The sequence below is a fragment of the Somniosus microcephalus genome, chromosome 6 (assembly GCF_052327205.1).
Source record: "Somniosus microcephalus isolate GS21.2 chromosome 6, FLI_Smic_1.0, whole genome shotgun sequence".
NCBI lineage: Eukaryota > Metazoa > Chordata > Chondrichthyes > Squaliformes > Somniosidae > Somniosus > Somniosus microcephalus.
Genome location: NC_140992.1, coordinates 265,981,433 through 265,993,156, shown reverse-complemented (window position 1 = coordinate 265,993,156; position 11,724 = coordinate 265,981,433). Strand labels below are relative to the sequence as shown.

The 11,724-nt window shown below is 46.9% G+C and overlaps 1 protein-coding gene across 1 annotated transcript; it reads left to right on the top strand.

Annotated features, from left to right (window-relative positions):
• The first annotated feature begins 1,228 nt into the window (after positions 1-1,228).
• On the top strand, positions 1,229-10,123 carry clec3a (C-type lectin domain family 3, member A). The gene is made up of 3 exons (XM_085991837.1): positions 1,229-1,445; positions 4,814-4,894; positions 7,918-10,123. Exons 1-3 carry the CDS (start codon positions 1,343-1,345, stop codon positions 8,307-8,309), a joined length of 576 nt encoding a protein of 191 aa, XP_085847963.1. The 5' UTR covers positions 1,229-1,342; the 3' UTR covers positions 8,310-10,123.
• Positions 10,124-11,724: the final 1,601 nt, after the last annotated feature.

Sequence of the window (11,724 nt, the reverse complement as noted above, 5' to 3'; positions counted from 1 at the left end):
ATCAGGATCCTCCTTTGCACCCTTGCTCTTCCTCCCCCCCCTCCACCATTGGTGGCTACCCTTTCAACCAGTACTCTGCTGTCCTCTGGAGTTTCCTGCCCAGTTCTCACCAACTTGCAACCTCCTTTCCTGCTCTCAAAGACCTCGAGAAAATCTTCTTTTTGACAGTGCTGCCACCCCTTCCCACACTAACCCTCTCTGTTTTCCCCTTCTCCTTCCGGCTTGCCATTTAATGTTCTTTCCTCTTTAACATTAAACGATTAGAGAAATTGGTTGCCTTCATCACATTTGGTGTTGGCCTCAAACAATGGCATTAGCCCGCAGCGACTTTGTCAGTCAGTTAACATACAAGCATCTTAACTGGGCTGATGTTCTAACAGACTTACTATTTCGTTTGCATTATAGAAAGAAAGAACCTTTCACAACCTCAGGATGTTCCAAAGGCGTTTTACTGGCAATGAAGTACTTTTTTTGATATGTAGTCACTGTTGTAATGTAGGAAATTTGCACACCCCTGCCAATTTGCACACAATAAAGTTCCACAAACAGAATTGTGATAGTTACCAGATAATCTGTTTTAGTGATGTTGGTTGAGTGATAAATATTGGCCCCTGGAAGAACTCCCCTGCTCTTCTATTGAAATAGTGTCATGGGAGCTTTAATGGTCACCTGATAGGGCAAACACAGGGCCTCTGTTTAACGTCGCTTCCGAAAGACAGCACCTCCGACAGTGCAGCGCTCCCTCAGTCCTGCACTGGAGTGTCAGCCTAGATTTTTGTGCTCAAGTCTTGGGAGTGGGACTTGAACCCACAACCTTCTAACTCTAGAGGTGCTTGTGCTACCCGCTGAGCCGCGGCTGGCCATCACAGTCTCCCTTGTGCATATTATCAAATAAAGGTGCACTGCTGCTAGCGAACGAGAGTGAGACAGGAAGCGAGGGATGTTACAAAAACAGACGGACACGGAGAAAAACTGAGCGAGAAGCAGTCAGCTTGCAAATAGAAAATATGTGTGAGTGAAAATATATTAAAAAACCAACAAGAATGTAGCTGAAATAATAACACACAAGAAAGTTCCATGTGTGAGTGGGCAAAGGGACTGAGCAAAGACTGAAGCATGAAAGGACTGTGTTAGTGCCAATAATATACAGACCTGAGCCAGGAGGCCCACAGTGCCAGTTAAACAACGTCATAGCTTCCCTATAAATATAAGCTTTGGTGTGTGCTCATTCGGTGCTTCTCTGGGCTGTCGTGTCTGCATCCTGATTTACATCCTCCTCCTGGTTCCTCTGGGAAGTTCCCCTCTCTTCAAGAGTGCTGCCTGGATAATTTGGGAATTTACTATGGCAGGAACAAAACTCCTCTGCTTTGTTTGTCTCTGTGTTGTAATAATATCTCTGACCACAGCCCAGCCATCCAGATTCAAACCGTCAAAAAGTGGCAAAGGTAACACAAGGTTTATTTCTGCTTTGTTGTTTTATTTTTTTTGCGTGTGGATTGTCAAGGTGGCGGAGAGAGAAAGCTTTGGCCATTTCGAGACCTGCAGATAGATACTTTACCCCACCCCCCGCAACCTCTCCAAAAAAAAGATTACAGGGAATGAAATGCAAAGTGTCCTGGATTGGGAGCCACGGTTCCTTAGGAAGCTCCTTGCCACCAAGGAATTGAAAGTCACCATCGAATAGGGAAGATAAGTTCGCGTGCCTTTGATTCGAATGTGTCAGATCCACTCCCCCCAACAGTGTTGGTCACTTGGATCGTCCTGCTTTAGAATTGAGTGGGTTTTCTCAATGTTTCTCGAAGCTTGTGTAAACCGGGTATGTTTCTCAACCTAACATGTTACGGACGAGCCGGTAGAATTAAGCTGGAATATCGCTGGCCACCGATGGTATTTACATGAAGTCAGTGAAACGGTTTCATTCTCGCTCAACTTAAACCGATCAGTCATTATTTCAACTGCTTCTGCAGAGCTCTGTGTTGATCAGTCTAGAAATAAGGGACTCCTTATCCCCAACAAAAAGGGGAGCAATTTTAACCCATCGCACCCAGCGGGAAACTGAACGGCTCGGGTTGAAATCTGCGGTTTACAATTTTACTCCCCACCGAAGTCAATGGAGGACGCTGGCAGTTTCCTGCCTGGTGGGTAAGGTTAAAATTGCCCTGAAAGTGCGGGCACGGAGCTGGGATTCTCACGGCTCATGTCTGGCGCCCGATGCAATTAGTTTAACTTCTCATTCGCAGAGACCGTGTAAATGCAGGGAGTCATACCCTGTCGGCACGCGCCCAGCGCCGACTCCACCACCTTGTGTCGGTGTTGATGAATTTCCCCCGACCTTGTTGAGCTATCTGCTCCCTTTCATTGGGTTTCGCCGTCTAGTGTGCTGGGCGCTTTGGGTTACAAGTTTTTTAAAATTCGCAGAGTGCCGTAGTTCTTGCAACAACCAGAAAAGTTAGCCTGCGACCACGCTTACCCGTTTAAAACAAACAATATTTCTACCCAGAGGCAGAATTCACGGTTCACGGATGAGCACCGTTACATCACCTTCGGCTCCCGTCCTGTAATCTGCAGCCGATGAAAGAAAGAAAGGCTGTCATTTATCTAGCGTCTTGCCATTGCCCCGCAGAAACATCTCAAAGTGCAATGAAATACTTTGAAGTGCAGTCACTGTTATGTGGGTCAGCGCATGATTCCATAATCGACATCTGCTGTATAACGCATGGAATACCTTCACAATGAATGGTGCTTACAGACAGATTTCTAACTCGGTAGACAAGCTGTGTGGGGCCAGTGGAGGTGCAGTCTGTTGTGCTGTGTTGGGCGTCACTCAGAGGCTCAGTGAGAGCAACCTACCTCTGTAACCTCCTCCAGCCCCTACAACCCTCCGAGATCTCTGCGCTCCTCCCATTCTGGCCTCTTGCTCATCCCCGGTTTTAATCGCTCCACCATTGGCGGCCGTGCCTTCAGCTGCCTGGGCCTTAAGCTCTGGAATTCCCTCCCTAAACATCTCCGCCTCCCTACCTCTTTCTCCCCCTTTAAGACGTTCCTTAAAGCCTACCTCTTTGACCAAGCTCTTGGTCACCTGTCCTAATGTCTCATTATGTGGCGCGGTGTCAAATTCTGTTTGTTAATCGCTCCTGTGAAGCGCCTTGGGACGTTTTACTACTTTAAAGGCGCTGTATAAATGCAAGTTGTTGTTGTGTGTTGTACTGACCTGTGCTGGAAAGTGCATATGTATTGTTTAGGTGAGGACAGGATATGGCTCACCTGTCATGTCCCTCATAGTTGAATTAACTTCTGCCATTAGATGAGATGTGGGTGCGAGGCAAAAAGGCACGGTGATGGGACAAGTAAAGAAACAAATGATGGGTCTAGAGGAGCTGTAAATGGTTACAGCAGAACATTTACCAGCACCTGCTGTCTGAGAAAATGGGAGCGGCAGTTATGATCTGACGTTGTTGAGCTCAGTGTTGAGGCTGGTCGGCTGTAAAGTACCCAATCGAAAGCTGAGGCGCCGTTCCTCGAGCTTGCGTCAACATTTATCAGCGTTCTTTAATGTAAAAAGCTGTGGACCGTCGGCTACACAGTTTGTGTTTGAGCAAGAAGTTCAAAATGTTCCGTGAAAAGATTGGTTTTACCTCAGTGATGTTCAGTATTAAAGCACCACCTTGTGGAACAAAACGTGAACTGAACGGAGAAATCTGAAGCGTGCAGCATTTATTTCTGTCAGGGCGACATCTCAAAACTGCCCCAAAATTATTGGCAATTCCTACACATCTTGTCTATCTCCCTTTAAGGTTTTGTGCCATTCGCTTGCTGAGCTACAGGATGGGCATTGGCTTGTTTCTCCGGCATTGCCACACTTGAGCCACCCTCACACTGAGGTTCACCAGAGTGACCCCTAGGGGCGGTGCGCTCCGGGTTTCTCTCCCTCACTCAGTAACTCCCTCCCTTCCTTTAGTGATGCACCTGATTGACAAGCCTTCATGGCGGGACAAGTTAATGTCTCCACTAAAAAAAGCGCAGAGGGGAAAGTCTGGCAAACGTGTTAAGTGTTCATCCAGTAATATCATCCTAACTCGCACCGAGTTCAGTTCACCCATCACCCCTGTGCTCGCTGACCTACATTGGCTCCCGGTTAAGCAACGCCTCGATTTAAAAATCCTCATCCTTGTTTTCAAATCCCTCCATGGCCTCACCCCTCCCTATCTCTGTAATCTCCTTCAGCCCCACAACCCCCCGAGATATCTGCGCTCCTCTAATTCTGGCCTCTTGAGCATCCCCGATTATAATCGATCAACCATTGGCGGCCGTGCCTTCTGTTGCCTAGTCCCTAAGCTCTGGAATCCCTGCCTAAACCTCTCCGCCTCGCTACTTCTCTCTCTTCCTTTAAGACGCTCCTTAAAACCTACCTCTTTGACCAAGCTTTTGGTCATCTGCACTAATTTCTCCTTAAGTGGCTCAGTGTCAAATTTTGTTTTATAATGCTCCTGTGAAGCACCTTGGGACGTTTTACTACTTTAAAGGCGCGATATAAATACAGGTTGTTGTTGTTGTTTATAGTAACTTTCAGGGTGAAGATCTTTGTGGTATGTGGGAGCCCTGAGTCACCAGTAGCACAAAGTGACTGAAGCCTCTTATCACTAATTACAATGGCAAATTATGTAGTTGCACAATATTAAAAAGAGTGTCCACTGAGAGTCGGGTCCCACTGCTGTTCTGTTGATTACTGTTTTTGGCCACAAATGTTCGCTCTTTTTAGGTTTCTATCCAACCTTTTAAGAACAGACTTTGTTTTATTCTGGTTAAACCACAGGCAAAGACGATTTGAAGAACGAAATCGAGAAACTATGGCGGGAAGTGAATTCGCTTAAAGAAATGCAAGCACTGCAGACTGGTGAGTGATGCGATTGTGGGGGAGGCGGCGTGGTCGGTACTGTCACTCCCAATACAAGCTACTGCCACTCCCAATACAAGCTACTGCTGTTGTGTCGGTACCTTTCTACCTAGACACAATTTAGGACTCAGAACTCAGAGATTCAAACATGAAGTGCTTTATTGGAAGGAAAGGAAGTTCTGGAAAGTTCCGAACAAAGAGAGCTAAACTTAACAGAGAACACCCAACCATTTATCTCCTGTGACAGCGCCACCACAGGTGGGAGGAGAACACACAATACATAACATTTCCTCCCCTCTTAAATGGAAAGTCCACATTATTCCTCAACAGGTAAGTTACTTTCAATGCACTCAACGAACCTAGGGTAGAGGTAGACTGCCTTAAACCCTGACTTTACCCTGGGGTTTATTCTGCCCCAGTCTTGTGGGTAAGTCACTAAGCCTACAGATCCAAGCGTCTTGGAGGCCGCCGCTCTCTGACAGGATACCGGCGGTCATCGCTGGCTTCCACAGCAGTAGGCATTGACACAGGCCTGGATGGAAAAGGTGCCTGTGTCTTTTTCCTCTCTTGTCCAAATACAGACATTTTGCTTCCATGCTTCCCAGCTTTGTCTGTTCTTTTTTTTACCTCTACAGGCGCGTTCAATGTGACCCTTTTTGCCACAATTTCGGCATTCCAGCTCCGTACACCAGCAGTCATTAGCGTGATGGCCCGTTTTCCCACAACGGTAACATGTGCCGTTCCGCGCACCTTTAGGCTCAGACGACACCTTGTGAACTCTCCCTGTTGAACTCAACTGGTGAGCCTCCTTTTCCGCCATCTCCATGGAGACACTAACTTCAATGGCCTTTTCAAGAGTAAGGTTGTCCTCAGTAAGAAGGCGCTTCTGTGTGGCTGCATTTTGCAGACCACACACAAGTCTGTCTCTAATGGTGTCATTCAGCACCTCCTTGAATTGGCAGTGTTCCGACAACCTTTTTAAAGCAGCAATAAACATCGTCACTGATTCCCCCTCCTCTTGATTCCGTTTGTGAAATCTAAATCTCTCAGCAATAACCAGAGGTTTTGGTGAAAAATGTGCTCCAAGAATTTCCACTAGTTGCTTATATGTTTTAGTTCCTGGCTTATCTGGCTGCACGAGGCTGTGAAGTAAATTGAATGTCTTCGGCCCGATTACACTCAAAAAGGTAGGCACGACCTTTTCATTTGCCACCGCATTCGCCAATACAAAATAGTCAAAACGTTCCGTATAAGCGCTCCATTGCTCCACATTTTCATCAAAATCACTGATGTTTCCTAATATAGTAGCCATCTCACGTTTCAAATTAAATTTTCTGTTTACTCACTGCACCCGTAACGTACGCAGATTCATCCGCTCCTCGTTGCCACTTGTTGTGTCGGTACCTTTCTACCTAGACACAATTTAGGACTCAGGACTCAGAGATTCAAACATGAAGTGCTTTATTGGAAGGAAAGGAAGTTCTGGAAAGTTCCAAACAAAGAGAGCTAAACTTAACAGAGAACACCCAACCATTTATCTCCTGTGACAGCGCCACCACAGGTGGGAGGAGAACACGCAATACATAACAACTGCCACCCTATGTGTGAGGAGCCATTATTGACACTCCCAATACAAACTACTGCCACTCCATGTGTGAGGAGTCATTACTGCCACTCCCAATACAAACTACTGCCACTCCATGTGTGAGGAGCCATTATTGACACTCCCAATACAAACTACTGCCACTCCATGTGTGAGGGGTCATTACTGCCACTCCCAATACAAACTACTGCCACTCCATGAGGGAGATGGCCATTATTGACAGTCCCAATACAAACTACTGCCACTCCATGTGCGAAGAGCCCTTATTGACACTCCAAATACAAACTACTGCCACTCCATGAGGGAGGGGGCCATTATTGACACTCCCAATACAAACTACTGCCACTCCATGTGTGAAGGGGCCATTACTAACACTCCCAATACAAACTACTGCCACTTCATGAGGGAGGGGGCCATTACTAACACTCCCAATACAAGCTACTGCCACTCCATGTGTGAGTAGCCATTACTGCCACTCCCAATACAAACTACTGCCACGCCGTGTGTGAGGAGCCATTATTGACACTCCCAATACAAACTACTGCCACTCCACGTGTGAGTAGCCATTACTGACACTCCCAATACAAACTACTGCCACTCCCTGTGTGAGGAGCCGTTACTGACACTCCCAATACAAACTACTGCCACTCCCTGTGTGAGTAGCCATTACTGACACTCCCAATACAAACTACTGCCACTCCATGTGTGAGGAGCCATTACTGACACTCCCAATACAAACTACTGCCATTCCATGAGGGAGGGGGCCATTACTGACACTCCCAATACAAACTACTGCCATTCCATGAGGGAGGGGGCCATTACTGACACTCCCAATAGAAACTACTGCCACTCCATGAGGGAGGGGGCCATTACTGACACTCCCAATAGAAACTACTGCCACTCCATGAGGGAGGGGGCCGTTACTGACACTCCCAATACAAACTACTGCCACTCCATGAGGGAGAGGGCCATTACTGACTCTCCCAATACAAACTACTGCCACTCCATGAGGGAGTGGGCCATTACTGACACTCCCAATACAAACTACTGCCACTCCATGAGGGAGGGGGCCATTTCTGACACTCCCAATACAAACTACTGCCACTCCATGAGGGAGGGGGCCATTTCTGACACTCCCAATACAAACTACTGCCACTCCATGTGTGAGGAGCCATTACTGACTCTCCCAATACAAACTACTGCCACTCCATGAGGGAGGGGGCCATTACTGACACTCCCAATACAAACTACTGCCACTCCATGAGGGAGGGGGCCATTACTGACTCTCCCAATACAAACTACTGCCACTCCATGAGTGAGGGGGCCATTACTGTCACTCCCAATACAAAGTACTGCGCTGAGACGTCCCGAGGTTGTGAAGGGCACAATATAAATTAAAGTTCTTTCTTTCTCCTCACAGTTTGCCTAAAAGGGACGAAAATTCACAAAAAATGTTACCTGGCATCAAAAGTCCAGAAGAGTTACCACGCAGCCAATGAGGACTGTATTGCCCAAGGAGGGACGTTGAGCACCCCCCGAGACAGTGATGAAGGAAACTCCCTCCGCAGCTACGCCAAGAAGATCTTGAGCGGGGCGAGGGACTTCTGGATCGGGGTCAACGACATGACCACCGAGGGCAAATTTGTCGACATTAACGGAATGGCGATTACTTACTTCAACTGGGACCGTAACGAGCCGCGCGGAGGGACGCGCGAGAATTGCGCGGTGGCATCGACTGGCGGCCAAGGCAAATGGTCCGATGAAGTGTGCCGTAGCGAGAAGCGGTACATCTGTGAATACCTCATTCCTTAGAGCTGTCGCTTGTGAAGAGAATTCCAAATTAGTTTCGGCATATTCTTGATTTTTATTTTTCAGTTGAGGATGTTAAAATAAGACTCTTAAGGGGCACACATTTTGAATGGCACAAGACAGTGAGGGGTAGAAATTTGACCCGGGCGGCCACGCAAAGTGGGCGACATCGCACGAGCCGCCCATTGGGACTCAATATTGAGCAGAGTGTATAACGGGCAGCCCGTGTGATGTCACCCGTTATATGTTCTCCATTGGGACTAAATATCAGGCAGTGCGTATAACGGGCAGCCCGTGTGATGTCGCCCATTATATGTTCTCCATTGGGACTAAATATCGGGCAGTGTGTATAATGGGCAGCCCGTGTGATGGCGCCCGTTATATGTTCTCCAATGGGACTAAATATCGAGCAGTGTGTATAACGGGCAGCCCGTGCGATGTCGCCCATTATACATCCATTGGGACTGGATATCAGGCAGTGTGTATAATGGGCAGCCCGTGCGATGTCGCCCGTTATACGCCCTCCATTGGGACTGAATATCGGGCACAGTGTATAATGGGCAGCCCGTGCGATGTCATCCGTTATACGCCCTCCATTGGGACTGAATATTGGGCAGAGTGTATAATGGGCAGCCCGTGCGATGTCGCCCGTTATACGCCCTCCATTGGGACTGAATATCGGGCAGAGTGTATAATGGGCAGCCCGTGCGATGTCATCCATTATACGCCCGTTGGGACTGAATATTGGGCAGAGTGTATAACGGGCAGCCCGTGCGACGTCGCCCGTTATACGCACGTTGGGACTGAATATTGGGCAGAGTGTATAACGGGCAGCCCGTGCGATGTCATCCATTTTGAACTCCCGCCCAAGATGAATTTCTACCCCACAGTTTCAAGATCTGGGTTTTTTATATATAGATCTGACATTGTTTACCAGGATTAGTACTGGGCGTTGGGAATGTGTTGCAGTGATATTTCAAAAGTTAGTTTAGCATAAAATTATGCCGCGAAGATTAGCCCACCTGTTCTTGTACAGTTCCTTAGCTGTTTTAGCAGAGGCATTAGCGAGCACATTACTGTCTCTCTTAAACAAAGGAATTGCCACCCAGCATGTTAAGTGTTTCCAGGGTAACCATCGCACTGCAGTGTCAAGACCTAAGGCTTTTCTTATTTTATATTGTCATTGTCAATAAAATGATTCCCAGTAATTGTTAACTGTGTAGTACCAGAGTGGGGCCTGGCTTTTCCGTTGGGAGTTCGCCCATTTCCAGGCGGTCTTGGTGTGGTCTACCTCAGAAAATGGTGCATGAAGGCTTACCATCGAATCCCCGATTGGGTGATTCTTGACTTATCGGTCAAACAGACCTTTCCCCCCCGCCCCATCTCCAATGGTTTTATGGCTAATAAACAAAAGTGTTCAAAGAAAATTATTTTAAAATATTAATGCCCCGATGATTTTTCTCCCGGCTGGCTTGCAGCAGGGTCCTGGAGTCTTCAATTCCTGGAGTCTCCAAGACAATCCTGGAAGGTTGACAACCCCAGCTGGCAGGATTGAGCTAGCAAGGGGATGTCCTATCTCCATCTAGAGGAGGAAAATCCAGGCCCGAGTATCTATTGTTACCGTCCAATCTTAAGTGATATATTTCTGCACATATGTTCTATTGCATCAATTTTTTTTTATAAAGGGAGTCTACTCTGAGCACTTGCTATGCACATTTTCATGGTTATGTCTTTAGAAGCAACACCGTGGAATTATATACTCTTGTTACTTACCAGGTTTGTTTTCTACATAAAACATGCAATTTTCTTTAAACTTTTCAGGTTCTGACTCATTGCAATCATTAACAAAAAAAAAACATATTTGTAGGTCAGTTTTCTGCACAACATTGCGGGTACGGCTGGACAAGTAATCCAATAGCCTGGACGAACGATCCGGAGACACGGGTTCATAATCCCACCATGGCAGCTGGGGAATTTCAATTCAGTTAATTAAATACAGGAAACTCTTTTTTATCCGGCACCGACGGGACCGGCGTGGTGCCGGTTGATCAAAAAGTCCGGATTACAGAGAGGTATACTTACCAAGGTACGAGAGCCCCGTACACGGCCACAGGTGCAGGAGCCCCAGTTACACGGCACTTGTGCAGGAGTCCTGGCTACACGGCCACAGATCCAGGAGTCCTTGTTGCACGGCCACAGGTGCAGGAACCCCGGTTACACGGCCACTAATATATAGTAAAACTTACCTGAACCTACTCCTGAATTTTGCCGGTTAAGAGAGATTTCCGGATATTTAGGTGTCGGTTAAAAGAGAGTTTCCTGTAAATCTGAAAAGCTAGTAATCATGAAACTACTGGATTTTCGTAAAAGCCCATCTGGTTCACTAGTGTCCTTTAGGAAAGGAAATCTGTCGCCCTTACCCGGTCTGGCCTATATGTGACACCAGACCCAATGTGGTTAACTCTTAACTGCCCTCTCAAGGGCAATTAGGGATGGGCAATAAATGCTGGCCTTGCCAGAGACACCCACATCCCATGAATGAATTGAAAAAAATTAAGTATTAAATGAAACGTTCCTTGTGCTGAGGTTTTGTTGCATGACACTGAACTCAGACTCCTCTCTGATGCGTAATCACAAAGTCTCCGTCTGGAGGATCACTGCGGTGCTTCCCTACAATGCTGCTGCAAAGCTGCTGCTGGGTTTCCCTTCCTTGGGGTAGAGTTTCCGCTTCGGAGGCAAGTGGGAGATTGGGTGAAAATTGCACTGGCTAGATTGCTGTTCAAGTTTCCGCTAAAGTTCATCTGCACAATCACAAACGTAAAATCTTCCCCAAACCAGCGCAATCGGGCAGCGTGGTAGAACACAATTGTTTCTTTCTCTTTCCAGAGAAAGGTATTCCTTGCTGTATTTAAAAGCGGTAAACTTATTAATACAGCTGAAAATGGGTTTATCACAAAAAATAAACAGCATCTAAAAAAAAGACTTGCACTGATATAGCGCCCTTCACGACCACTGGACATCTCAAAGCGCTTTACAGCCAATGAAGTACTTTTTGAAGTGTGATTACTGTTGTGATGTGGGAAACGCAGCAGCCAGTCTAGTCCGCCGCCTGGGAATAACCTGATTTTAAATCACTGAAAATGACTTTAAAAAAACCTACACTGAACCATTTACTAGTTTTATTGGTGCACACAAGGCCGGTTCATAGTAGTTTCAATATTTTTTAATAAGTAAAAACTTTTAAAATACGCCTTGGAAAATGAGCGCAATTCGAGAGTCTTCCCGAACCAGGGCAGTCAGCGGAAACTCACCACGCTCATTATTTTAATCTGGGGGCGTGGCCACTTCTGTGGGCAGGGCCGCCTTCGGGCAAAATGATTTTTAAACCAGTGGAAACTCGATTTACACTCGACGGAGC